The sequence below is a fragment of the Coptis chinensis genome, chromosome 4 (assembly GCF_015680905.1).
Source record: "Coptis chinensis isolate HL-2020 chromosome 4, ASM1568090v1, whole genome shotgun sequence".
Classification (NCBI taxonomy): domain Eukaryota; kingdom Viridiplantae; phylum Streptophyta; class Magnoliopsida; order Ranunculales; family Ranunculaceae; genus Coptis; species Coptis chinensis.
Genome location: NC_141459.1, coordinates 102,565,877 through 102,592,962, shown reverse-complemented (window position 1 = coordinate 102,592,962; position 27,086 = coordinate 102,565,877). Strand labels below are relative to the sequence as shown.

The 27,086-nt window shown below is 36.3% G+C and overlaps 1 protein-coding gene and 1 long non-coding RNA gene across 2 annotated transcripts; one reads left to right on the top strand and one right to left on the bottom strand.

Annotated features, from left to right (window-relative positions):
* The first annotated feature begins 5,829 nt into the window (after window positions 1-5,829).
* LOC147506429 (uncharacterized) lies at window positions 5,830-6,335 on the top strand. Its single transcript, XM_086605768.1, has 3 exons — window positions 5,830-5,930; window positions 6,019-6,100; window positions 6,183-6,335. The coding sequence occupies exons 1-3, from the start codon at window positions 5,830-5,832 to the stop codon at window positions 6,333-6,335; spliced, it is 336 nt and encodes a 111-aa protein (XP_086461894.1).
* Window positions 6,336-24,808: 18,473 nt separating this feature from the next.
* Window positions 24,809-26,063, bottom strand: LOC147506428 (uncharacterized). Its single transcript, XR_015220812.1, has 2 exons — window positions 25,130-26,063; window positions 24,809-24,866 (listed from the first exon to the last, which is right to left on the bottom strand). It is a non-coding gene; the product is annotated as an uncharacterized LOC147506428 (long non-coding RNA).
* Between the last annotated feature and the right edge of the window lie 1,023 nt (window positions 26,064-27,086).

The following is a 27,086-nucleotide window of genomic DNA, read 5'->3' as shown; positions in this document are numbered from 1 at the left end:
CGAAAAGATATTTCATAATAGAATAATTACATAACTCCCTAGTATAATAAACCATGTATTTCTCGTTCTATATCAAACAACCCACGCCCCAAACTTATTTGGGGGTGGCGTATTTTCGTCATGAAGAACATAATACATGTGTATCGCCATTTTTGCTCATGTTTATATGGTAATCTCTTTCCTTATCTCTTCATACTTTGAGAACAAAACATAGTTCTATTTGGGGGTGGTATAGTAACATTTTGCAAAAACTATGCATTTTCTATATAGTAGATATAATAGTATATTTCTTCCTTTCACAAAAAAAATTAGAAAAAGACCAAAAATATTTTTCTGTTTAGTATCAAAAAGTCTTGTTTCCTTTTTCTATGATGAATAAAAAGTTTAGAAGTCTCATTACAGCAATAGAGTAAGGACTTGTTCTTTGTACTTAGACTAATATATGTACAATAGTTTCTGTATATTTTCATGAATGTCATACATCAGCACTTGTTTGTATACAATAGTGAGTTTCTGAAGCCAAGGTTAGAATAATTAAGTTCCATATCCTGTGAGAATCTAACCAAAAGCCTCATCTGAATGATTATTGAGTGATGCCACAAAGGATGTCCGGATAGAAAGACCACACATCCACTTGCTTGATCACCACGCCATATCCTAAGAGAGAATTTAGGTCTTTTTTGGATCGATATAGCCAAATAAACGTTAAAAACTCAAAAAGATAGTTTTTCTCTAGTTACCTCTCTTAAGCCTTCACCCTTTCTAAAAGCCTTTTTATTCTTTATCAAAAATTCCTAACCCGTTACAACACACAATAAAAAACTTACCCAGCTGACAAGTTGAGAACTGGATGGATATCAGAAAAAGAAAAGAGAAGACCTTGTACAAAAATAGGACAGTTACTTGCTTTGAAAAGAAAAGAAAGACCCATCCAAAACCAAAACTCTAAAAAATCAAAAGGAGTCAAACAATAGAATCTCCCAAAAGTTCAAAATCAAAAGGAGACGATATCAAAAACAAAAAGAATCAAACACAAAGTTAGAACTCCCAAAATTCAAAATCATATGGAGTCACAAAGCCAAAGGGATAAAAGAATGTATCACAATTCGGAAGCAAAAGAACAAAACAAGGCTCTTCTCTGGTTACAAGTATCTTGAAGACCCAGTTTATCATCTTATCAGACTTTGATTTTCCCTTTCTTTTTCTTTCTAAACCATCACCCTAGCCCCATAACTCCTAATAAAAGACATCTAGCTCGATTAGGAATATGATGGTGTGATAGTAAATGGCAAGCGTGATCAATCAACCCCGGTTTCTTTGAACGTCATTTGAGTATGTGAGGAATATAAGTGCCCATTGCACTTGAGAGAACGAACCTTGAGTGAATCTATCAGAGATTTGTGATTGCAACACACCCCTATGAGAACCTACCTTAAGGAAGCTCTCTAAAAGTCTCAGAAACAACTCTACTTTTGTATTTCATTACCCATATTTTGTACAATTATCTTTAGATGCTTAAATTACTGTACATATGTTATTCTAAGTTCAAAGGAGCTTGTCCTTATTCACTGCTAATGAGATGTATGAACTTCTGAGAATAAATAAGGAAACAAGACCCTTTGTACTAAATAGAAGAAGTTTGTGAGTACCTTCACTGGAAAACTCTCACGAGGCTTAAAGCTCGTCCACTAGGGAATTCCTAGTGGTTTAAGGCCTTGTTGCATATGGTCAATGCAATCGCACTCTGCAAAACGAGATTAGTATAACGTATAATAAATCACTTATTTGTGATCTTAGTTTTTTCTCTCATCCTAGCTTGCTTGAGGACAAGCAAGATGCTATTTGGGGGTGGTGATCAGCTCCCAAATGTGCGTTTTATTATCCGTATATTACCGCATTACAGTCCCTCTTACGCTTAACGAAAAGACAACTCATAGCTTTGTCTACCTTTTTCAGGTTAAAGAGTATTTCAGACCACTTATCATAAAAGTTGCGTCTTAGCACCAAAATGAGCCTTAATCACGCTTATTATGAATACCAGTAGCTGCTGTGGAAAAGTGCTGAAAAAGTCAAAGTTAACCGGTCAAAGTCAACAGTCAAAGGACTTAAATCAGAAGACCAAAGATGGCCGGAGGCCCTTATTTCAAATTATGAAGACTTATCCCTAAATCTACCTTGGTCAAGAAGACACCAAAAAGAAAAAGCAAAAGTGATAAGGTGTCTAGTTTGTAATGGAGAAGGGCAAATTTGTAAATGGCAAAAGTAAGGGTATATAAACAAACAGCAAGGGAGAAAGAACTCATCCATTGTCTTAGGATCCAAACCATTTGGTTTGTTTATTTTCTTGTCTTGTTTTTCAATTCATGTTTTTAATTTCTTGTTGCTTTATTTTATTTCAATCAACTTGTTATTTCATTTTCTTTATTTCAATCAAACTTGTTACTTATTCTTTGTTTTAATCTTCAATCTTGTTTGTTGCTTTCATTTCAATGTTTTAATCAATCTTACTTTCATGTTTTCAAGTCATTTCAATCAATCAATCAAAGCTTTCAACTTCATTAGCTTAGAACCATTATAATATTCAAGAGTCTACATTTCTTCTTTATATCTCCCTCACTTAAACTCCAAACAATTTAGGATGAACCTCAACTCTTAATCTAAACTCTTTTAAAGTATACTCACTACAATATTAAAGTTTCCGCAGTCTGCAAAAAAAATTTGAAACTGAAAACAAATATGGAATGGAGACATATTGGAGAGTGTAGACAATTTATAAAAGATATGGTAGTCTCCCACATGTTCAGTTTCAAACAGAAGAAGAATGATAAGGAAAAGTATTTTAGGAGTCGTAAAGATAAAGACTGCAAGTGGTTTATGAAATGTAGCAAGAAGATAAATGAGCTTATAGTGAAGCTCAGGAAGTATAATGACATCCATACTTGTGAAGCTGATGAGGAGAACAAAGTTGTGCAAGCCAAAGCTCTTTGGGTTGCTAATGAATTGGAAGCATTTGCAAGGGCCCATCCAACCTTTGCTCAGTTAACTTGTTTAATGAGATATATCATGAGTATGGTGTACACATATCTTATTGGACTGCTTGGAAAGCAAGGATCATGTTGCTAGAGAAAATGCATGGTAATTATGAAGAGTGGTACATGGTGATTTCATAAATGAAAAAACAAGTTTTGGAAAGGAATGAAAGCAGCATTGTAAAGTGGTACAAGGATTCTGTAGATGAGTTATGGGTTTCTTTGTTGCATACTGATCAGCTCCCAAATGTGCATTTTATTACCCTTAAATTGCTGCATTAGAGCCCTTCTTATGCTTAGTGAAAAGACAACTCATAGCTTTTATTGTCTTTTTCAGGTTATAGAGAATTTCAGACCACTTATCATAAAAGTTGCGCTTAACACCAAAAGGAGACTTAATCACGCTTATTATGAAAACTAGAAGTTGCTATGAAAAAGTGCTGAAAAAGTCAAAGGTCAAAGGTCAATGACTCATAACCAAAGAGCTGCAAGTCAAAGTCCTCAACTTAGAAGACCAGAGATAATTATCCTTAACTCAAAAGATGGCTTTCTCCAAAACCTATCTTAATCAAGAAGAAAAGGAAAAAGCAAAAGCATAAAGTAAAGTATGAGGTGTGAGGTGTGAAGTTTTAGTTGTAGTGGTGTGTAACTTCAAAATAGTTTGTTTAGAAGTGAGGTTCATCCTAAATTGTTTAGAGTTTGAGTGTGGGAGTTGTGAAGAAGAAATGTATACTCTTGTATAGATTAGATTGGTTTAAGCTAATGAAAACATGAAAGCTTTAGTTGTTGGTATTTAAATGACATGAAAACATTGAAAGAAAGATTTATTAAAGATTGAAATAGGAACAACAAGATAATATTGAAAATTAAAATAAGAACAAAGGAAAATAACAAGTTTTAATTAAAAGGAAATAAAGAACAATAAAGTAAAAACTTGAATTGAAAAACTAGACAAGAAATTAAACAAACAAAATGGCTTGGACCTTAAAACAATGGATGCTTTCTCTCTCCCTAGCTTTTAGCTTATGTACCCCTGCTTTTGCATTTTACAGATTTGCCCTTCTCCATTACAAATGAGACACCTCACACTTCACTTTTGCTTTTGCTTTTTCTTTTGCTTTTTGATTTCTTCTTGACCAAGGTAGGTTTGGGAGAATGTCATATTTTGAGATAAGGGCCTCCATCTCTGGTCTTCTAAGTTGAGGGCTTTGACCTTTGATCTTGATCGTTGACTTTGACTTTTTTAGCATTTTTTTATATCATCTCCTAGTCTTCATAATAAGCGTGATTAAGGCTCCTTTTGGTGCTAAGATGCAACTTTTATGATAAGTGGTCTGAAATACTCCATAACCTGAAAAAGACAATAAAAGTTATGAGTTGTCTTTTTGTTAAGCATAAGAAAAATTATAATGCAGCAATATAAAGGTAATAAAATGCATATTTAGGAGCTGATCAAGGTGTCTCAAATGTAATGTAGAAGGGCAAATCAGTAAAAGGCATAAAGTAGGGGTATATAATCTAAAAGTTCGGGATAGAGAATGCACCTAGACTTAATCTAATGTCATGTAGGATTTATTTTCTTGTCTAGTTTTTCAATTAAGTCATTTACTTTCTTGTTTTTCAATTCAATCTTATTCTTGTTTTTACATTTTCAATCAATCAATCAATCTATTTCTTTGTGTTATTTCTTCAATCAATCATTTTCTTTTATTTGCTTTCAAGTTTATGTCTTTTCAATCTTCAAAAACAACTTTAGTTTTCAATGTTCTTCATAACTTAGAACCAAAAACTTGTTCTAACTAAAATCCTACCTTCCTTTCTTCAACTCCCAACCATTCAAACTCTAAACAATCTATGGTGAACCTCACCTCTAATCTTTTGAAGATACACACCACAACACATACAAGGCATCATTAGATGGGTTTGTGAAGGGGTGTAGGCCAATCATTAGACTTGATGGTTGCTTTCTTAAGGGCAAGTATGGAGGATGTTGTCTTAGTGCTATAGGAATGGATGCAATGAATGACATTTTTCCACTTGCTATCTTTATATGTAGGGGTGAGAATAAGTTTACCTGGAACAAGATGCTGAGCTTACTTAAGCCCCACTTGAACAAGCATCCAGCAGGACAACTCACTTTTATATCTAACAGGCAGAAGGGTCTCATTGATGGTGTTGCAAATAACTTCCCATATGCATATCACAGGTATATTACATCATATATTTAAACTTTATTTTCTCATATTATAGCCTATATTCACACCATTAGGTCACCTCAATTACAGGTTATGTTTCAGACATATGTACAAAAATTTTAAGACTATCTTTAAAGGTCATTATTTGGAGAGTTTATGTTGGGGAGCAGCTAAAGCATACAGGATAACTACACATGAGGCATTTATAGATTCAATAGAGCAGACAGACAAGGATGCCAAAAAATGGTTAGAGAAGGAATCTAGGAAGACATGGGCTAGATCATATTTTGATCTAACACCAAAGACTGATGATGTCACAAGTAAATGTTGTGAATCTTTTAATTCTTGGATCCTTAAGATCAGAGACAAGCCACTGATACAGTTTGTGGACAAGTATACATTGACAATTATGTCACTTATGTATGATAGAAGAGAGATAGGTGTTGGTCTAAGTGAGGGTGATTTGGTACCTGCTGTACAAGGTGTAATTGAAAAGTTGGAAGCCAAGTATCTTAGGTATAAGATTTCAGAAGTTACACCAAATGAGTTTTTGGCCACCAATACCAAGAATGGGAAGACCTTCCTTCCTTGTGCACATTACTGATATGGCATGTGAATGTATTGTGTGGCAAATGACAGGGATACCCTGTGTCCATGCAATAGCGGTGATAAGACCAAGAAAACCAAAGAAGGAGAGTTGGGCCAAGTGAGTTGTTATGTTATTGTAAATTATTTTGTTTTATAGTATTTCATATTATCTTCTTATATTTTGTATATTTTTTTAGGTAATATAGTCATTACTACACTGTGGAGTCATTCAGAGCAACTTATGCAGGTTATATCTATCCAATTGCCAATAAAGAACACTGGGACAAGGTTGCTATCTGAATCTACACTATTCTATTTATTTGTTATCTAAATGAATATGATTATAAATTTTTTTTTTTTTTATAAACAGATTAAACCTAAGAATGTTGTACTACCTCCTCCAAATGAGAGAAGACCAGGGAGGCCAAAGAAACAAAGGATAAGGGGAAATTATGAAGAAAAGGCTAGTGGCAAAAGAAAATGTAGGAAATATGGTGAAGTAGGACATAACACAAGAACTTAATTGCAAGAAGGCTACAAAAGAGACAAGCTCATCACCAAGCTAAAGAGGTAACTTTATTGGGGCCCTAACATGTTTGTTTTAAAACTTGTCTATTTTCCAAAACTAGACTAGACATATAAGCATGGTCTGTTTTCAAAACTTGTCTATTTTCCAAGGCTAGACTTGACTTTGGGCTATAAAACCAACATATTACTTTCATACCTCTCACACACTTCTCACTTCTCTCGTTTTCACATCTCTCTCACACACATATCAATGGGAAAGGGAAAGTAGAAGGTAAAGAAAAGGGACTTGGCATTATTCGACTGGTACCCACCCCACTTAAAAGATCTCATCCTTCCTGGTGTTTACAACAATTTCTCTGCCAGACAAGCTGAAACCTATAGACAATAATTCATAAATCTTAATCCAAAGTGTTCACATAAAATGGTGTTGGATCACATGGTTGAGCTGAACTGGGAGGAAAATCATGGATCTAAAGGGAAGGAGGAAGACCTTCATGGTGGTGAACAACAGAACAGACCAAATTAAGAAAGTTGTTGTGTAAGCCTTAAAGGCTAAGGGATCTATGCTCCCAAAATTGAAGTAGTATTTATGTTTGTGATCAACTATGTCTATGCTAAGTAAGGTCTATTAACTTTATGTTTGAGTGATGAATGTTGTTGTAGGGGTCTATTATGTATAGGGTACTACTGTATGTTTTAATGTTATTGTGCCATGTTTATATGAAGAATGTTTGAACTGTCTTGTTAATTAGTACTGTCTTGTTAATTAGGATTGTGTTTTAATGAAATAATGTTTGACTGATTGTCATTTGTTTTAAATTATGATTGCATCAATGAATGTTTCTTAAATCTTGATTAGTCAAACAAAAGACTCAAAATGGAGGGCAATAAGAAAAGCATGATCAACACAACCAAGCTGAGCAGCAGCAAGAGCACCATGTTCATCAACAACAGTAGCAGCAAGAGCACCATGTTCGATCAACAGCAAGAGCACCAAGAGCATCATGAGAATAATGCTAATCAACAAGATGTTGGGCAACAAGTGCCAAGATCGAGCTAGGAGAGGAGGGATAGCACCTAGGGGAAGCAGACCACCAAGGGGAAAAAGAGGATCAAAGGGGTTTCATTACTGGTATAGTGGAGAGGATGGTGGTGGTGGTCATGTTCAGACACCAAGTACACCAGGGAATACATGTGCTCCTTGCTTCTATAAGCCTTTAAGTCAAACCCAATGAGATCACTCACATCACATGATGTTGGAGTGTTATTTTGTATTTTTTTTTTGTTTTTTTTGTTTTTTTTTCAAGAATCTTATCACAATGCTCTGTTGGAGTGCTATGGTTTTTATGTTTTTTGTGTTGAAGAATCTTATATAATACAGTACTATGTTTTGATATGTAAAAGCACCTCGTGTTATGTAATGTTTCAGTTAGAAAGACGTACTATTTAAAAACAGACAACTTTATTTATAAGGTATGAATAGAGTACTTGATAGCACTACATCCACACAGATTACACCTACAGTAGAACACACTATATTTAGAACAGCTTACACATAGCACTCTTCCTCACAACTCTCACGCACTCTTGACACAAGTACGTATTAGGAAGGTGACAACCAGTGCACAACTCACACTCTTCACAAACTTCAACTTGTTCCTTGTAGAGGTTACAAACTTGGTGGTATACCTCTTTGTCAAAGTATATCCATTTCACAAAATCACAACTAGGACAAGAACACTTTAGATACTTGAATTTCCTAGTTCCTTGATTCGTGTGACCTACTGCCATAACTCTCATAAAGCCATAACAAGTTGCATAATCACAGTAAATGCCAAAGTATGAACATGTTGAAGCATAATGGCCCTCTTCATAGCACAATGAACAAACCAGCAAAACAGTAAACATCAATTAGCTTTTAGTCCTTCTGTTAATATCATCGTTTAGGTTTTAGTCCTTTTAAACTAACCTAACTTTACCTTATGAGTGGCAATGACTGCAACAACCTCACTTCCACCCATCTTCTCTTCTGTTTCCCCTTTAGGATTGAATGGACAACCTTACTTATAGGATTGAATTCCAACGGCTAGCTCACAAATTAGAAAATTGAATTTCCTGGTGTAACTGAATTCCAATGGCTACTTGTCCAGACTTTGACACATGTCTTATATTTTTTATTCAAAAACCAATAAGGCACGTGTAAGGCACATCAAGGGTATTGTGGGTAATAGCAAAATATGTGAGATGAGCAGACACCCATGGTTGGTCAACCAAGTCAACTCACAGACAACTCACGGTTAGGAGGACCAAAACGTAATAATCGATAATTATTGGACCAAAGCCTAATTACTCTATTATTAGGAGGACCAAAACCTAAAAACCCCATAATTTCCTAGAAATGGCTAAAATGCCCTGCACATGCAACTTACTTGTGGACCAAACACAAATATTACTATTAATAGTATGACCAAATACTAAAAATTCTAAATAATGGTCAGACACTTGACAAAATCTAAGATTTAATTCAATGACCATATAAGAATCTTTTTGTGATCACAACTTAACCAACTTACATCATGCACCTAAGCCAAGTTAATTAACATACACACACAAATACGACCCAGTCAATCTCTTGATGGTGTTCTTTGACTAGGAGTTGTGAGGAGGTTAAGAGATTACCATCAAAATCCTAAAAATAATAATGAAATTAATAAATTAATAAAAATAGACAATCAAGACGTACGTGCAGTTTGCAAATGTGTTATTCTTTGGTAAATAGTTGGTACTTGATAGCTAGGTGTGTTGAAATTGTTTAAAGGACATGTACTTTTTGTGGGATCATGGGGGAGATTTTGAGCTTAATGTCTTTTGTGGCCCTCATCAGCTATTTTATGACAAACATAACAAGTTATACCGTAGAAGTTGAAAATGTAACATTAATGATACGATTTTCCTGCAAAGGGTTTAACTAGGGACATAAAATGCACACTCCCAAAATTTTCTTAATGCCACCATAAACTTATGCTTACAGTAAGCACGTACAATCGAAAAATAATGTGTGCGTCGAGTTTTATTTTTACGAAATTATTTGATTTTATCAAACTCTATTTTTAGTAGCAACTAGCCATTTGGCCCGGCCTATGGCCGGACTTGCTACCTAGATAGCTAATGACTCAAAAGCCTAAAATCACATATGAATAAATAATATATGTATATTGATAGCTAATGATTCATTGAATACTTTGTTTGAAGGGTTTATGTTTTTCTATTTTTTTTAAGAGATTACAAGCTCTCAAACCTTGATCTAGTAAGTGTAATGCGTATATTTTTTCTGGCTAATGCATCAGCAGTAGCGAAAGACAAATCGATGTCAATTTCAAATCCAGATGAATATCATAGGTGACAATAAATGTTTGTTTGTACACCATGTTGCACCATTTGCAATATTGAAATATTGAGACAAATAATAGTTATCACAACAAAAATGTAATTTCTTTAGATTTCCAAATCAATTTGATCATTCAGGTTACTTGCTTTGGAGATTGACATTTGCTCCATCAATTCTTTGTACTTAAGACTACTTCAGAAACCGTATACATGATACCGATATCTATAGTCTTTCAAAGTAGATGCAACTTTAAGAGCTTGTCCTTGAGGCAGTTATTTTCAAGACCGGGTTGGGCTAAGATAAGTCACATTTGCACCACACAAATGTTTGCCATCTTAATATAATTGTAGTTGTGATATTATTCTCTAGTCACTTGGAAGGGTATGTTGTTGTGAATACCGTCTCATTTATCTGTTAGCGTGTCAGAAAATTAGAGTTAGAGGCCGTTTGGTTTTTTAGCCTCTGAATGCAATGTGCTTCTCATTTATCTGTGGGCGTGTCTGAAATTTAAAGTTAGGGACCAGTTTGGTTTTTTTAGCTTCTGAATGCTAAAATCTGAATGTGCCCTCTCCTACCTCTGAAAGCCTTTGAATGCAAAGCTCTGAATGTTATAAACATGTTTGTTTTGTTTATGTCAACTGAGCCTCTTAGTAAATGCCTGGTACAATGTATGATAACTAAAGAAGTTACACAATCGGATGTAACTAAATGAAAGAAAAAAACAGATAATAAACCTACAATGTAAAACTATTACAGTCTAAAAACAGATATGACACAAAGACCACACTCATGACTCTATGCTCATGGCCTACGAAGGATTGCACATGAGAAAAGTTCTGCAAGGATAGAAATTGCTAAAATGGAAGTAGTAAAATTCAGCCTGTATGGAACTTAAAAGTCACTTATTTATCCCATTGTCGTGAGTTATAAGCTACAATATTTATTTTTTTACGTCATAGATAGATCATGTCTAAAGAAGAAGCTAATACTAAAAATGAAAAATGCCCCCGCTTATAAGCTCTCTGCAAAAATGATGAGTAGATGGCACGTAAAAGCTTAAGGCTTTCCACAGCCAATCCCCGCAAAGAAATGTGACAAAGATGTTGCTCTACAATCCCAACATCAAAGCAAAAGTGGAAAGCGGCGGAGGAACATATTCAAGCCTGTCCCTCCTCCCATTGCAAAGCATGGATGGCTACAACACCTTTATATGCATCACCGCTTCAATCAAAGCCTCTGCAAAGTAGGTAGTGTAAAAGTGAGTACTCGCCGCGCCTTTGAACCTGCTTTCAGATTCTTTGGATCAAACTTGGATACACTTGCAAAATGAAAACCAATGGGTTGGTTTAAAAAATTGACTCTCTAGATGGAAGCTTACTAATCTTAGTTATAAATAGTTTACCATGGTACTTGTCTCGCAGCTCTTTTCTGCATATGGGTATCCTCGGCCTTTATCAATGACGATGTGAATGAGTACATGCCTAAGCTCGAGTCATTCCTCTTCTAGTGGGTATCTATGTATCCCGGTATCGGCAAAGATCACCTTGTGGAAGCGACCAAAGCTAGTTTGTATCATCCATCCGTAAAGGTCTTCTCTTTGAGTTCACCAAAACGATGGAACCACCGAATCTCCACTTCCGCTTCTCGCTTCATATCCGCGGATGGCTCCGAATTAGACACCGGACCAAGGGACAAAGATGGAGAGTTCGTTGAGTCACCGGTAGAGGTTTAATGAGTGGTGAATCCGCTGCGACTTGTTCTTTTGAGCTTTGATATCCCTAAGAAAGCAAGGGGACATTCCATTTGGTTCCATTCCGTCAGGCCATGTTCGATAACGGAGACCGGCCTTGAGTGAGCATGTTGGAGGTTCTTCTCGTGGTAATTGGAAGGGTCTTGTCATTGTGGAGGGGATGCGGGTTGTGACAGAGTATGCTTTCTTTTATAAACAGATTTTTTATCGTTTTGGGTGCCTGGAGTCTACAGTGATGCTTGGTCTTGTTAGGGTACCGTTACCTTCACCTCGAGCTTTTGAAATATTTATCAATTCATCCTATTTCATATGCGACTACTAAAGATAGATACCGAAGGAGTATCATAAGGAAAATGAAGGATGGCAAGGGTAGATATATTTCTGATGAAGAGGAAATGGGTAATGAAGCGGTCAACTTTATCTCAAAATGGAATCTTCTAAAGGATCAATCATCGATGAGAACTTTATTGATGTCTTCTCTTGTTAATGAAGTTGATAACCACTTTATGACTGATATTTCTTCCTTGGAAGAACTTAAGGAAACCGTCTTTGAGATGGTCACAGTGCCCCTGGTCTTGATGGCTTCTCTGGTAGCTTTTACCAGGCCTTCTGGGACATTATTTAGGACAATCTTCTTGAAGCTTCTAAGCACTTAAAAAAATCTTTATGTTATGCCTTTACATCTTGAGTAATGAGTATATATGTACTACTTGGAACCTCAACGAATTGCAAATGAACACATACTTGTCTCCGACATTAGCCCGTATTGCGCCATCTCGAGGACTGAGGGTCTCATCATGTGGTGGCTGATAAGCACCCAAAACTGTAATATTAAACCCCGAGAGACATAGCATTTTGGTCAATTATGTATTTAATAATCATGTAATAATTATATTTTCGTACTTTTGCAGGTTTTCGCAATTAAAATGAATATAATGATAAAACATGCATCGAAGTACGGGAATACGGGAATATTTGAAGTTTCCCGCTCAACCCCCGTGAAGCCCAATGAGCCCGACTAGAGCCGAAGTTTCCAAAAACAAAACCGGTCTGCGAACGGGTCCACATATAAAGAAGCGACAAAACTTCCGGCTCAAATCGGATAAATCTAGATGCCGACGTTGGCTAGTGAAGCTGCCAAGTACGGAAATACAGGAATATTTGAAGTTTCCCACTCAACCCCCGTGAAGCCCAACAGAGCCTGACTAGAGCCGAAGTTTCCAAAAGAACAAAACCAGTGCAGAGCGGGTCCACATATAAAGAAGCAACAAACTTCCGAAGCTCAAATCGGATAAATCTAGATGCCGACGTTGGCTAGTGAAGCTGCCATAGCGACCCGGGCGATGAACTCCGCGCAAGGACAGAAAGTCGTAAAAACGCCAAAATCGGTGCCGCCACTGGACCCACTCTGCGGGTCTAGAAGGCATGACGAGTCAGCATAGGCAGGTGGCAAATGATGGTTTCAATTTGGTACCACCGGCAAGAAAGAAGACATCGCACTAAATTCAAACCAGTGGTTTGAATTGAAATGAAGTCTACGGATCTAAACGTTAATACTGAAAAAGGACAAAACAATTGGGTAAAAACAAAACTTTGATTCTCAAAGTTTTGAAAACTCAATTAGCAAACAAACAACATCAAATTAAACCGCCTTGATCTCCGCCTATATATATGGGGGTCGCCTTCATTATTACCCCTTCAAAGATATTAATGCTTTAAAATTACTTTTAGTTTTTTTCTTCTTCAAGATGCTTACATTCCGCCATTTCCATTTCAAAGAACTTAAATATTGTAAGTTATTTTACCCTTAATAATGATCATTTCTTTTCTAGTTTAATTTCGTCACGCATTTATTTACTTAATGTATACAAAGAAGTTTTATTATTCCTTCTATGATGATGAGTTAATCCCCCCGGGAGGGTTATCTTATGCGCCGTGTGAAAATCGGATTGACTTCGTTAATATTCTAGAATCACTACTTAGGAATTAGGCATAGAATTAACATCCGTCCCAAAATGGCCGATCGCAAAAGTTGAATTTAACGATGCTCCAGATTATCCGCGTCCCAAAATGTCTCGCGTCGCGACTATTCAGTGTCGGATTTCTCCAATTCGTCCGGTGATGTGAAATCGAGCGAGAGTCTGAAATAATATACCGTAGATGAGGTATTATTGAAACTCCTTATGCTAGTGAAATCGACCTAGAAATGTGGGCATGCACTAGGGATCAATACTCGGCGTCGTCTCGAAAGCGAGGCGAACTAGAGATGTAGTGATTTGGTAATAAAACTGTTGAAAAATAATTCTTGCATGAGCATGATTAACTCTCTCCTTGTTTCTCTAATTTTGTTTACCTACATTTAATCGCCCGTAGTAATTTACATTACCGCTAATTTAATTAAAACCAACTAAAAGAAACCTAAAAATCCTACTCACTAAAAGTTGTAATTCCAGTTGTGAACCTATCCGAGCCCTAAGGTTTGGATGATCCCTTACTCGACCTATCCTACCAATCCCACGTGAGTAAGGTAACTTGACTAAACGTACGAATATACGAACGTTGAACTGTGGACCTCGGACTTAAGAAAATAAGTAACTGAAATCAATAAACGTGTAAAGAGTGTGTTTATCAAATGGCGCCGCTGCCGGGGATTCTGGAAATCGTTGTAGTCAAGTTCAACTCTTCCTCCATATTCACTCATTTCATATTCTTCCCTCTACACTTCTTATTCTAAAAAATGTTTTTAGATCACTCCAAGCTCAAGAATCATGGATGCACTAGAAAAGTTTGAGCGGCCAGAGATGAATATGCTACTCAAGTCTTCATGCTTTCGGTTGTTTTATTATAGTCATGTTGTTAATGTGGCATATAGTTCTATCTAGTATTTAGGTTTGTATTTAATTCCTCGATATCATTATGATATGTCTCCATACCGTTATGCGTTCTTACATCTTATTGTGATAGTATATCTACATTTTCCTTGTCCTTCTACTTACGCTATATATATATATATATATATATATATATATATATATATATATATATATAAAAAAAAAAAGGGGGCACTCCTTGTCACATGCCCCATTCTTCTCATCCACACTACATCCACTTTTATGATATCTTAGAAGATACACGCGGGTCTAACTACCGGATGACACGGAACGAAACGATCTTTTACATTTTCGGATGGGTGCCTATTTATAACAAGGATAGACACCTCAAAATTTAACTTCCCTTTTTCCAAAATAATTTTTCACCACTCCATCTTTAATGACCCTCACTCCGAAGTTTCATGCACGAGCAAAATTTTATGAAAAATTTCCAAAATGGTCTTTTTCATCCTTTTTTTTACACTGAAATATTACGTTGAGGATGGTACCCTCTTTTACACCATAAGCAAACATTTTATTCCGGAGAATTGGTCTTGTTATTTTATAAAAGCGGTTATTTCCAAAACGGACAATTCTTTGTCCGTAACGGATCTTGAGCATGAATTAACTATGGAAATCATCTCCGAGGTACTTCAAATTCCTATTACAAACCAAGGAGTACACCTTCGATTCACCTTTCGATAATATCCGGCATCCGATGTTTGCAACTATCCTTCACGGCTAATACAACCGAAAAACCGTATTGTTTATCGGCGATCTTTGCAAAAGAACCAATTATCTGTGATCCAATGGGTAGCTCATAATGTCATCAAAGACGCCCAAGACTTCCAAATAACCAAACCCCTCCTCCATTTACTCGGGTGTTGCGGACTAATCTGCAATGATTTTTGCATTATTAAATTTCTCCGGAATGCGACGCGACGCGTGAAAAAAACAGCCCCTTTACCAACCATTGTGACACTTATCATGATACATTGGGGTTTTTCTAGTACTTCTCCTCACACACCTCTTGAGCCTAACATTCTTACCATTCACTCGGTATGTAGGAACGGATTCTCGAACCCCGACGTTGCAAAAGAACCATGTCGGTGCAGGAACCAACGAAAATTGTTCCACCGATAACATCTTTCATGAAAATGCATTATGCAACGTATTTAATCCCATGGAAGGGCTTCGCTTAATTCAACAAGGACTGATGACATTATTCAAACGTCAGAACATTATTATCACCAGCCTTCTTGAATTTCAAGACCTGCGGACAATAAACGAAGAGGAACAAGCACAATTCTTGCACATCCACAACCAGTTCTTGGCAAATCACACTCTCATAATGGAGAACCACGCCGAGATTTACCAAACAGAAAGCAAAATGTTGCAACAGGCTGTTGCACGGATTGACGGCATAGAAAATCTTATAAACGGATCCCTCCCACAAAAGGATCATCGCCGTTACTTGGGCCAATGAAACCATTTAAATTTTGCAATTCTATATTATTTATCATTTTCCTTTTAGTTTTTAATTTTTAAGTTATGGTAATTTGTTTTACTTAATTATTCTCATCATACTCTAATATTTGTTTATCCTTGTCTAAACAGGTCACAATTTTTTTTTTCACAATGGGAAACTCCAAAGATGATTCCGAACAATCTTTCCATTCATTCTTTGAATTCTCCCAAGCATATGGACATCTTTTCGTAGACTACATCACTCAAGTTGGTTGGAACTCTCTCATTCTACACCCGAGCAGACATACTCCCCGGTTTGGCAACTTATTTTTATGATAACATGGAAGATCTACCACCGGTGTCCGGGTTTCCCTTTGAATGGGTTTACACTCACGTATTGGTAACACCCGACATCGCGCTTTTATGAGCCAACAAATGGCTATGGCTCTAGACCTTCCTCCTCTTCACCCGGATCTCCCCATTCAATACATGATAGAGAATGACCTTAATGACTATTCTAGGGAAAGATTTTGTTGCCGGTATGGCGATGGCCTTGCCCGCGTCAAAAGAACGTCTGCGTTTGCCGGGCCGATGGCGAATTCACTATTCCACTAGCCAAGATATGACCATGAATGTTGGAACCGCCATGTTATTTATCTTCAACATCATGGGGATTGGCATTTTTCCATCGCATCAAAGTCGGCATGTAAGACATTCCATGCATTGGCCCGAACATACCACCTTCGACATTCTGAAACTAGTAATTGAGAATCTTAAGAAGGCCGTCTTTTCAAAGCAACACTATATCACCCCCGCGATTCTGATGTATGTAGGATAGTGAGGGCGTATTCCCCGAGTTTGCGGCCACCTTTCGGAATTTGGGGTAAAGGTCGAATCTATGTGTCCAACAAACAAGATAATTCGTTCTTTTATGATTTCGGACATGGACACGCCTGCAAGGTATCTTAAAAAGTTTGTTCTTTCCCTAATGATGATAAAATGATAGCTCATCTAGACAATGCAAAGAAGAGGAAGTGGAGTGAAGTCCGAAAGCTATGATAGATTGGCGGGATGCAAAGGAATGGCATTTCTACAGGGGGCGAGGCAAGGAGGGACTATCCCCCATTCAAGGTTAGGGGCAATGTGAGTTGATGCATGTACATATTTGTTTTACGTTTTGATGTGAAATAAATAAATAACCTAACGGGGTGCTACTCTAACAGTGTGTTTCTACTTTTATGATGTATAATATATAGTGTGTTACAATAAATTTCTGTGGAAGATGTCAGCTATATTTTTGCTCAAAGCCTCGCAGGTATACTCTTTCTTCTTCTTAACACTTTGAGGACACAGTGTCCGAATGTTTGGGGGTGGTGAGAACCTTTTGCAAAAATTAGGCATGCATAGTTGTATATAGTTTACTTAATGTCTAAATAAATGTAATTAGTGACAAATTCTCGTTTCTCTTTCTATGATGAAAAATATTTAGAAATCTTACCCTAGCATCAAAATTAGGACTTGTTCTTAGAAACTTAATTTAATACGTATGCAATAGTTTTTACATCTTTTCATAAGCATTCATGCACTGACTATCATTAAATGTACACACGGCCAGTAAGTTTACGGGACCCACGGTTAGATAACTTAGTTTCCATATCCCGTAGAAATCTAACCAAAAGCCTCAAAATGTATGATATATGAGTAATGACACGGAGGAGTAGTTCTTCCTAATAGAGAAGTTCACACGCCTACTTACTTGATCACTACCCAAATCCTAGGTGAGAATTTAGGCCTTCTTTGAATCAATATAGTCAAAATTCACACTGTAAAAATTACCGCTAGTCGCCCCTTTCGAACCTTTCATTAATCCTTTCTACTTCACCAAAAAATCATTACCCATCTAGTAACCACAAATAAATAAGCCTACCTAGATGATGAGTATGAGAAATAGGATGAAGTCTTGCAGAAAAATGAAGAGAAAAACCTTGTCACAAATCAAAAATCGGTTTCTGTTTTTAGGAAAAAAAAATAAATAAATAAATATAAATATATATATATATATATATATATATATATATATATATATATATATATATATATATATATATATATATATATATATGTTTCCAAAAATCAAAAGAAATGTCAAGGTTAGAATTCCCCAAAAAAAAAAAATCAAATCAAAAGGAATACAAAAGCTTGAAAAATCCAAGTATGGAAACCCATATTAGAAGCGAGGAAAGAAAATAAGGATTCTCTAGTATAAATATCTCAAGACCTTATTCTCTCATACTTATCATTTTTGAATTTTCCATTCCATTTTTTTCTACACTACCACCTAAGCCCCATAACACCTAATAAAGACCTCTAGCTCAATTAGGAATAGGATAGTGTGATAATAAGTAGTAATTGTGACTTCTCGACCCTCGGCTCCTCTAACCGCTATCATTGAGTATGTGAGGAAACGCGTGTGCCACACCTGCTTGGATATAGCAAGCTTGAGTGGAAAAATAAGAGAGAAATTGTATTTCGACACATACACCGTGAGAACCTAATTAAGGACGCTATCCAAAGGATCCAGAAACGGCCATGCTCGTACATTTCATTATTAGATTACTGCATGCATACTCATACGTAGATGTTTCAATTATTGTATGTATATTAACTTGAATTTCGAAAGACAAATCCTTGTTTCCCCTGCTAGTGAGATGTCTAGATACCTGAGATTAATTAAGGAAACAAGCCTTTGTTACTGAGTCGTTGTAGTATAAATGAAGTTTGTGAGTATCTTATCTCGAAAACTCTCCGCGAGGGCTATAACTTCGTCCACTAGGGAATTCCTAGTGGTTCAAGGCCTTGTTGCATACCTTCAATGCAACCGCACTCTGCGAAATGAGATTTAGCTTAGACAACACATTTTTACCACTTATCGTTTTAATGTCTCTTCTTTGCTTGAGGACAAGCAAAGTGCTGTTTGGGGGTGGTGTGATAAGCACCCAAAACTGTAATATTAAACCTCGAGAGACATAGCATTTTGGTCAATTATGTATTTAATAATCATGTAATAATTATATTTTCGTACTTTTGTAGGTTTTCGCAATTAAAATGAATATAATGATAAAACATGCATCGAAGTACGGGAATACGGGAATATTTGAAGTTTCCCGCTCAAGTTTTATTATTCCTTCTATGATGATGAGCTAATCCCCTCGGGGAGGGTTATCTTTACTTCGTGTGAAAATCCGGATTAACTCGTTAATATTCTAGAATCACTACTTAGGAATTAGGCATAGAATTAACATCCGGTCCCAAATTGCCGAGACTGTACAAAGTTGGATCATTGATGCTCGGGGCGATCTAGCGTCGCGACCAAAATGTCTCAAGCGTCGCGACTCTGCGTGTCGGGCGACTCTCCCAATTCGTCGGTGATGTGAAATCGAGCCGAGCTGAAATAATATACCGAGATGAGGTATTATTGAAACTCCTTATGCTAGTGAAATCGACCTAGAGATGTGGGCATGCACTAGGGATCAATACTTTCGCGCCGTCTCCTAAAACGGAGGCGAACTAGAGATGTAGTGATTTGGTAATAAAAACTGTTGAAAAATAATTCTTGCATGAGCATGATTAACTCTCTCCCTGTTTCTCTAATTTTGTTTACCTACATTTAATCGCCGTAGTAATTTACATTACCGTTAATTTAATTAAAACCAACTAAAAAGAAACCTAAAAATCCTACTCACTAAAAGTTGTAATTCCAGTTGTGAACCTATCCGAGCCCTAAGGTTTGGACGATCCCTTACTCGACCTATCCTACCAATCCCACGTGAGTAAGGTAACTTGACTAAAACGTACGAATATACGGACGTTGGACTGTGGACCTCGGACTTAAGAAAATAAGTAACTGAAATCAATAAACGTGTAAAGAGTGTGTTTATCAGTGGCTAGACAGCGCAATAAAGGTACTTTAGGCTTTCATGAACATCAATTCATAGCCCTACTAATATGACTCTTTTCCAAGCCTGCCGACACAATATGTGAGGACATGAACCCCGGGTAAAAGCATCTATCCTGTTAAGCGCGAGCATCCGCCAACCACATGGGGTTCTCATCCTATAACGTTCTCTCTTTATAGTAGTAGATTGCACCTTTTCTATATGTCAACGCCAATAATTGATGAGGTTAAAAGGCTCTATTTTTGTATTAATGGGCCTTAGAGTGTATTATTATTCTGATCATCGGCATTTGTCATACAAACTCATGGGTGTATGATGCATACAATACTTCTTTATCTCTGCATTTCTTGACTTCTCTCTCTCTTATCTATAGAGATCTAACAGACACAAAAAAAGAAAATCTCTGAAGAACAAAAAGAAGTTTGGGAGAGAAGAAATGGGTACATCATACTTCTCTCTATCTATCGTTCTAGTGTTAGTTATTACAATTTCAGAGCTGTTCATAAAGGGAGATTCAAGAACTCATTGGGGAGATATAGAAGTCTTAAAACAGCTGAAAAAGAGATTTGATCCTTCTTCAGTGACTCCTGGATCTTGTGTGAGCTCATGGGACTTCAAACTGGATCCATGTGACCACATCTATAGTGAACACTTCACTTGTGGATTCAGATGTGACATTGTTGTGTCGAGAAAAGCCGAGTCACATAAATCATTCTAGACCGAAATGGCTACACCGGTTCACTCTCTTGATGATTTTGGAACTTACCTTACCTTGAAGTCGTTGATTCTTTCGAAAACAAAAAAAGAATAGATTTGGTGAAAACATACCGATAAATTTTATCGGATCAAGTAATCCCAAGAAAGAGGAGTGCCCAAAATTGACCCCTTACCACTTTTGTGACCCTTTTTTCACCGATGTTATACCTCTTGTGGAAATTGTGGCCGACTCAACTTCCTTGCTAGTTGAAGCCGATGGTGGCATGTGCAACTCTATTGGCTCATGGAAACCGCGCCCCAAGCACATCAAATTCCTTCTTCTCTTAACCACAATAATTGTTGCCACGGCTAGAGTAAGAATCACTAAAACCAAGGTCACACAATTGCGGCTGTTACACTTTCGCTTCATCTTTTAACGATAGAGGTGCCTGCTTACGTAACTGTCTTGATTCGGTGGTATCATTGGTGGGACTACTTTACATTCCACACTCAACGGTTTCCCACAAAGGCCAAAGATTGCCTAGAAAGGAACTTGCATTGAATTTAGATAAACCCGGTCAATTTGGCCCTCCAAATTGTTATTAGAAAATTGAGGGACGTCAATGCCGTAGTGAAGTGAAGGTTAGGCCACAAACTGGTTTCCTTCAAGATCAACTCCTTGAGATTAAAATCAACTTAAGCTAAAGATATTGGAATTGGCCCTATAAATTTATTATCCGACATCCACAACTTTTTCAATGATTCCATTTTCAAGAAGTAGTCCACTTTGATTCCCCCCGAAAATGCATTATCTGATAAATACAAAGCCTTTAAAGCGCCAAGATGATTGAATTCAGGAATCGGACCTGTGAAACTATTATTCATGAAACTGATACTCCTAAGACTGCCTATATCCTGTAACGCGATGATATCAATACTACCAGAGAGACCCATGTCGCCTAATCGAAGACCATACACAATGTCTTTATAACAAATAACTCCAGTCCATGGATTCGTTTCATTGCAAGGGAGTGTATCCGGGTTCCAAGAATCAAGTTCCTTCGCATCTTTAAATGATTCCTTAAGTTTTAATAATGCTTCGATATCTGAAACGCAAAGTACCATAGGAGAGTGGAAAAAACAGAGAAAAAAGAAGGGTTGGCGCGTGGGCCAACAAACACCATCTTCTTTAGATTGAAAAAAAACAAAATTAATACCTCAAGATGAAATGTGAGGGTTTCAAACACACCCAAATCTCAGTTTCTTGAAAATGTACCATGTTTTCGTTTTTCTGTTCATACATTGTGTTTTTCTTCTTTCTAGATTTCAGTTTTGTTTGTTTGGTGCATTGGTGTGATGAAAGTGGGCATTCTAAGAATAGAAAGAATAGAAAGCATGAAAGTGGGCTAACTATAAACAATTTTTTTCTACAAAAAAATGTTGTGGATTAAAAAAAATAAATGAACGCAATTACATTAGAATAGTGACAATGTCTGTCTGGTATGTATTGAATGAATTCTGTAAATGAAATCTAAAACAACATTATTTCTATGAAACAATTGGGATTGAAAAAAGAAATGAAAGTAAGTACATTGATATAAGTATTATCAAATTCGTTAGTGAAAAAAATACATAATTTATTCATAAACCAACTTCAATACGATAAGTGTATTTTTCAGTATTGGCTTCCTCTTCGATCAATTTGATCTTAGCTGCTTTTTCACGTTGGGAATAAATATATTTGAATAGGTATTTAACAGCCTGTATGTTAGTTCATTTTTGTATAATCCATTAGATAAGAGAGAATATATTTGTCTTAGAAACAGGACATAGGCAAATAGCTAATGAAGAAAGAAACATGTATTGTTGATGTTAACCTTTGTGCTACTGTTGGTGTAATCCTCTTCTAGAGCATTTAGATGTGATGGAGGAACTTTGTTGGATTCAGATGAATGCAAGACCTGTAAGATGCAAAACATTATGCAATGGTAAGAAGCATGGTTGCTATTCTATATTGGAATATATATAGAATAACATTTTTCTTTTCTCATTGTATTCAACATGGACGACTGCAATCGTTTCGTAGGCATGTGTGACTCTAGCCATTTTGGGCTGGGGGGAATCAAGTTCGGAATAGTCAAATAATCAACTGGTTCATTGTAGATAACATGTGTGAGTCTAAGCGAAGGGTAGCAATTGAGACCCGCCTTCTAGGCTGATAAACCTGAGTTGAAGCTTGAGGAGGCCGCACTGCAATTGAGACTCGCCTTGGTTACATCAGAATTTCAGTGCTTGTTTTATAGGGGATCTTGGACATTGAAGGAAGGCTAGTGATGGCTCTTGGAGGCCTCAAGTTGGAGGGTCCAAGTGGTGGCTTTTTCTATGTCCATACTTTATGATTTTGGTATGAAATCCCATTTCATCAAAAGTGCAAAATAGAAGTTAAAACTTTGATTAGATCCGCGGATAAAAATAATTTAATCAATATTCTCAAGTCGTTATCTTTACCTTCTCTTGAAGACTTCTGCAGAGTTGTTCACAAGCAGCATACCTCAGCTGCAATGATTGGAAGTTATTATGTAATTTCATTATTACCCTCTAATCCTGCCTTTGCTTCTCAGTTTGCTCATAACATAAGAAAAGGGAAGCATTTATACAACCATCAAGAATAAGTACCTTCGATACGAAAAACCCTTTTGATAGTATTAGTGCAGATATGAGAAACATACCATCTGCTTGTACTTGAACATACAACTCCTAAGAATCTGCTTGTTATGTGTATGTCCATGCTCAAAGAAAGATGCCTTTGATCGAGCAAAGGCTGCGAAGACATCAGCTTCGAGCTCGGCCAACCAAGAGCGAACCAAGAGAAACGGTAAGGAAGGGGCAAAGGCCGGAGCGCAACACTTACTGTATTTAGTGTAGTTCAGCAGTCTCTCTCTCTTTGAATGAACACTTGAAGATTGGTTGTAGTCTGATATCCTCGACTCTGAAGCAATATAGCCATCATTTGCATCTGTTTCATATCTTTAACTGTTCCGCTCACCCTACCAACCATTTCAACTCTGTTGCGTCCGGTTTCAGTGACATCTGATGAGGTTCCTTTCATAAATATTTCGTTGCTTCTCTGGTGAGGGAGGTCTGACTAATCTTTCTCTGAATTGATAAATAACGTTGACCCCTAATGTGTAAATCGTGAATAAAAAAGCGAGATACTGATACTCACCAAAACAAAGTGACCTACTCTGCTCTGGCTTCTAGAGTTCAGGACTGAGTCTCATAGACCAATTTAGTACCCGCTTCAATCGCTTGAGCGGGCTTCGATAAATGGGCGATATAAGGTCGGTGCCTCCCCGACTTGTGAAGTTCAGCGAATAGAGGGTCTCTACTGAGTCTGCAAAACTTGGGCTGATTTGAACAAACATGACCGTCTTGCAATCCTACTGTATTTCACAAAGCATTTTTTATTTCCACTTTCAAGGATATTCTCAAGGAGCATCAACTGATTTTGACTTTATACACTTAAGAGTTAAGACTGATGTGACATATTGGTAGAAAATCAACTTTTAGGAAATATTGAAAGCAATATTTTGAGTTTTGAATAGAGGTATTTCAGACTAATGTTTCCCAGAATAGAAGCACATCCTAAAACAGTAAAATAGATACAAAACCTAAAATAAAAACAGAAATTTACCTAGTGAGCTTTACAGCAAATGGATGCACTTAGAGTTCCTGCTAGAGTCCCAAGATAAAATCAATGAATAAATAAAACACACATTTGGATTTCGGAGCCTGAAGCAACTATGAATAAGTAATATGTGCATACCAATAAAAAAAAATCTAAGTGTATAAACAATGTATGTTTACGTAAAAAGAAGTTGGAGGAGAATGCAACAGTAAACCTTAAAAGGCGGTAAACTGACATGGAAAAATAGATAGCTTCATCCCCTCTGAATGCATCAAACCTTATAGTTCACTACCGAGAAATTTTGAGAATGAGAAGAATGTTGATGCCAATTTCTGTGAAAAAGAGGCATAGTCATTTATCGATACAGGTACAATAAGTTAAGGTGTACTTAAAAAAGAAATCGGTCGAATAGTTCATCAAATTGTTTGTTAAGGATCTTCAACCCACATAACATTACACTTCTTTGCCACGTTTGGAATAAAACACATGTAATATTATTGATCATGTAACCCAATATGTTTGTTAAAATTGGAAACCCATGCAAGTAACTAATGAATTATTATCCTAAAAAAGCCTTTTAAGCAATTATATCCATCTTCCTGGTTTGAACATACATTATTGAAAGCGGATATTCTACATTAAGAGAAACATCACCAACACACAACACTTTTATACTTCAATAAGCGAGTCAAAACTACTCTTGACTCATACCTACATCCGGGATCATATAAAACAACATAAATACATTAGCAGGATCATTGAAAGTGGAATAATGAACAACAACAAATTAAAGCTGTCCAACTCAACAGATGAACAACTCAACAAAGGGTATCCTATGTAAATGCTAACAAAACTCAGACCATCATAAAAAGTCAACCCTTAACATATCAAATTATAATCTACCCTTTGTAAGCAAATCAACAGATTCATAAAAAAACATCAAGAAATAAAGTCAAAGATTGAATTTTTTTCACCTTAGTAGACAACTTGAAATCACCTTTCTTCCGGAGCCCACTTCTAACATACCGATCAGACTCACAAATCCTTCTCAAAGTAGACAAAATAAGAGCAATTGCCAAATCAGCAACATCATCAGTCAAAACATCAGGTGTATTACTAACTCTAAATCCTTTTTCATTACACTTGTTCAAATCAATCTTATCTATCCCAACACTATAACTCGATACAATTTCGAGTTTGGGTAATGAATCAATCAATTCTGAACTTGCCCCAACTGCTGCATTCCTAACTATAGCTCGCATTGATTGGGAATTTTCTTTCAAGAAACTATATGCAATTGCCCTATAATATTCTTGTCTCTTAGTCCTAAAAACCTCAATATATCGCCTACCCATGCTTTGTCTGTTTCTTTGAAGAGCAAAATCAACCTGAAGAGGATACCCCAGAACACAAAACGCCTCGCCACTGAACCTCCTGTCCTTGTTGACCAACAGAATGTCAACTATGTCAAGACCACTGAAGAACTCAACGATATCTGGTTTAGTGCAATCAAAGGGGAGTCCGCGCAATCAGACAACAGAAAAGGTGGTGGTGGTTGAGCACTGTAAGCATATGAAGGAGGAGGTGGTGGAGAAGCACTGCACATGAAACTGGAACCGGGTGGCGCCCCATAAAAGGATGGAGGCTGATCAATTATGCGTTGCCGTTTAAGGCCCAAATCACGCCCATTGCCACCGTCACCATATTTCCTTCAAAAACAAATAAAAAAAAAGAAAAAGAGAGAGCGCAAACTCAATATTCACCTGAATAAGATCATTGTCAATGACATTTGCAATGGCATTGGCAAAAGGTTCCCGGTCTTGACTCAACATAATTTTGACATCACTCTATCATTCTTAGTTTAATTTTGGAAGAAGAGAACAATAAGAGAGAGGGTTTGAAGAGATGATTTTTTTTTTTTTTTTTTTTTTTTGGGGAGTGTTTTGTAGAATTGAAAAAAGAGCATGGGAGGTTTTTATCTATTTTGGGTTACGAACAATTGAAATCCGCAAAAAAAGGCGTAGAATTCCCTTTTTTATGCCGAATTATTGTAAAATATGATGTGTCAGTCTCAGAGAAAAAATGGGGGCTGACGTGGGTCACTAGGAGCATTCTCAACTACTCAGTATTAATGGTCTTTGATGGATACAAATGATGACTGCAACATTATAATTGCTGATGATTGTCTACTCGACTACTTGAGGTCAATTAACATCGTGCACGAGGTATTACCTATGGGAGAGTATCGTTTGAACTATAACGACCCTCGTTACCCGCTTATAACAAGACCGCCTTAAGACGAATCCAAACGTAAGTTGTAAGTAAATTTTTATTTCATTTTATTTATTTAAGTATTTTTAATTTGTTTGGGCAGGGGTGATATTATGGGTGATATCACGTATTGACCTAAATATATATAGTTCATTAAGTTTTAAAAAATGACGTGATGAATTATAAACAAATGATGCTATTAAATACAATGAATGTATGTATAATATTTGTTGTCATCTCGTGAGGTACAAATAATGAAAACTAGAAAATAGACCCATGCATATGCATCGACTATTTTAAAAACTTGTTTAATAATCATAATTATACATATAGAAAATCTCTAACAAATCGTAATTTCCGTTTTCGTCGCTAACCTGTTTTAATTTCCTAACAAATTGTTTTAATCGAGTCTTAAAAATTCATTTTCATTTCTTAACAAATTGTTTTAATTAAGTTTTAAAAATCTATTTTTTAATTCGTGGAGGGATCCCATTTTAATTTAGAAATGTGATTCTTGTTTTTAATAGGAAAGGAATTCCCATTTTAATTAGAAGTGTTAGATTTTTTTTTCAACAGTAAAAAAATTTCCATTATAATAAGAGAAAAATTCCCGTTTTAATTAAAAGTGCTATAATTTATCTTTTCAATAGAAAATGAATT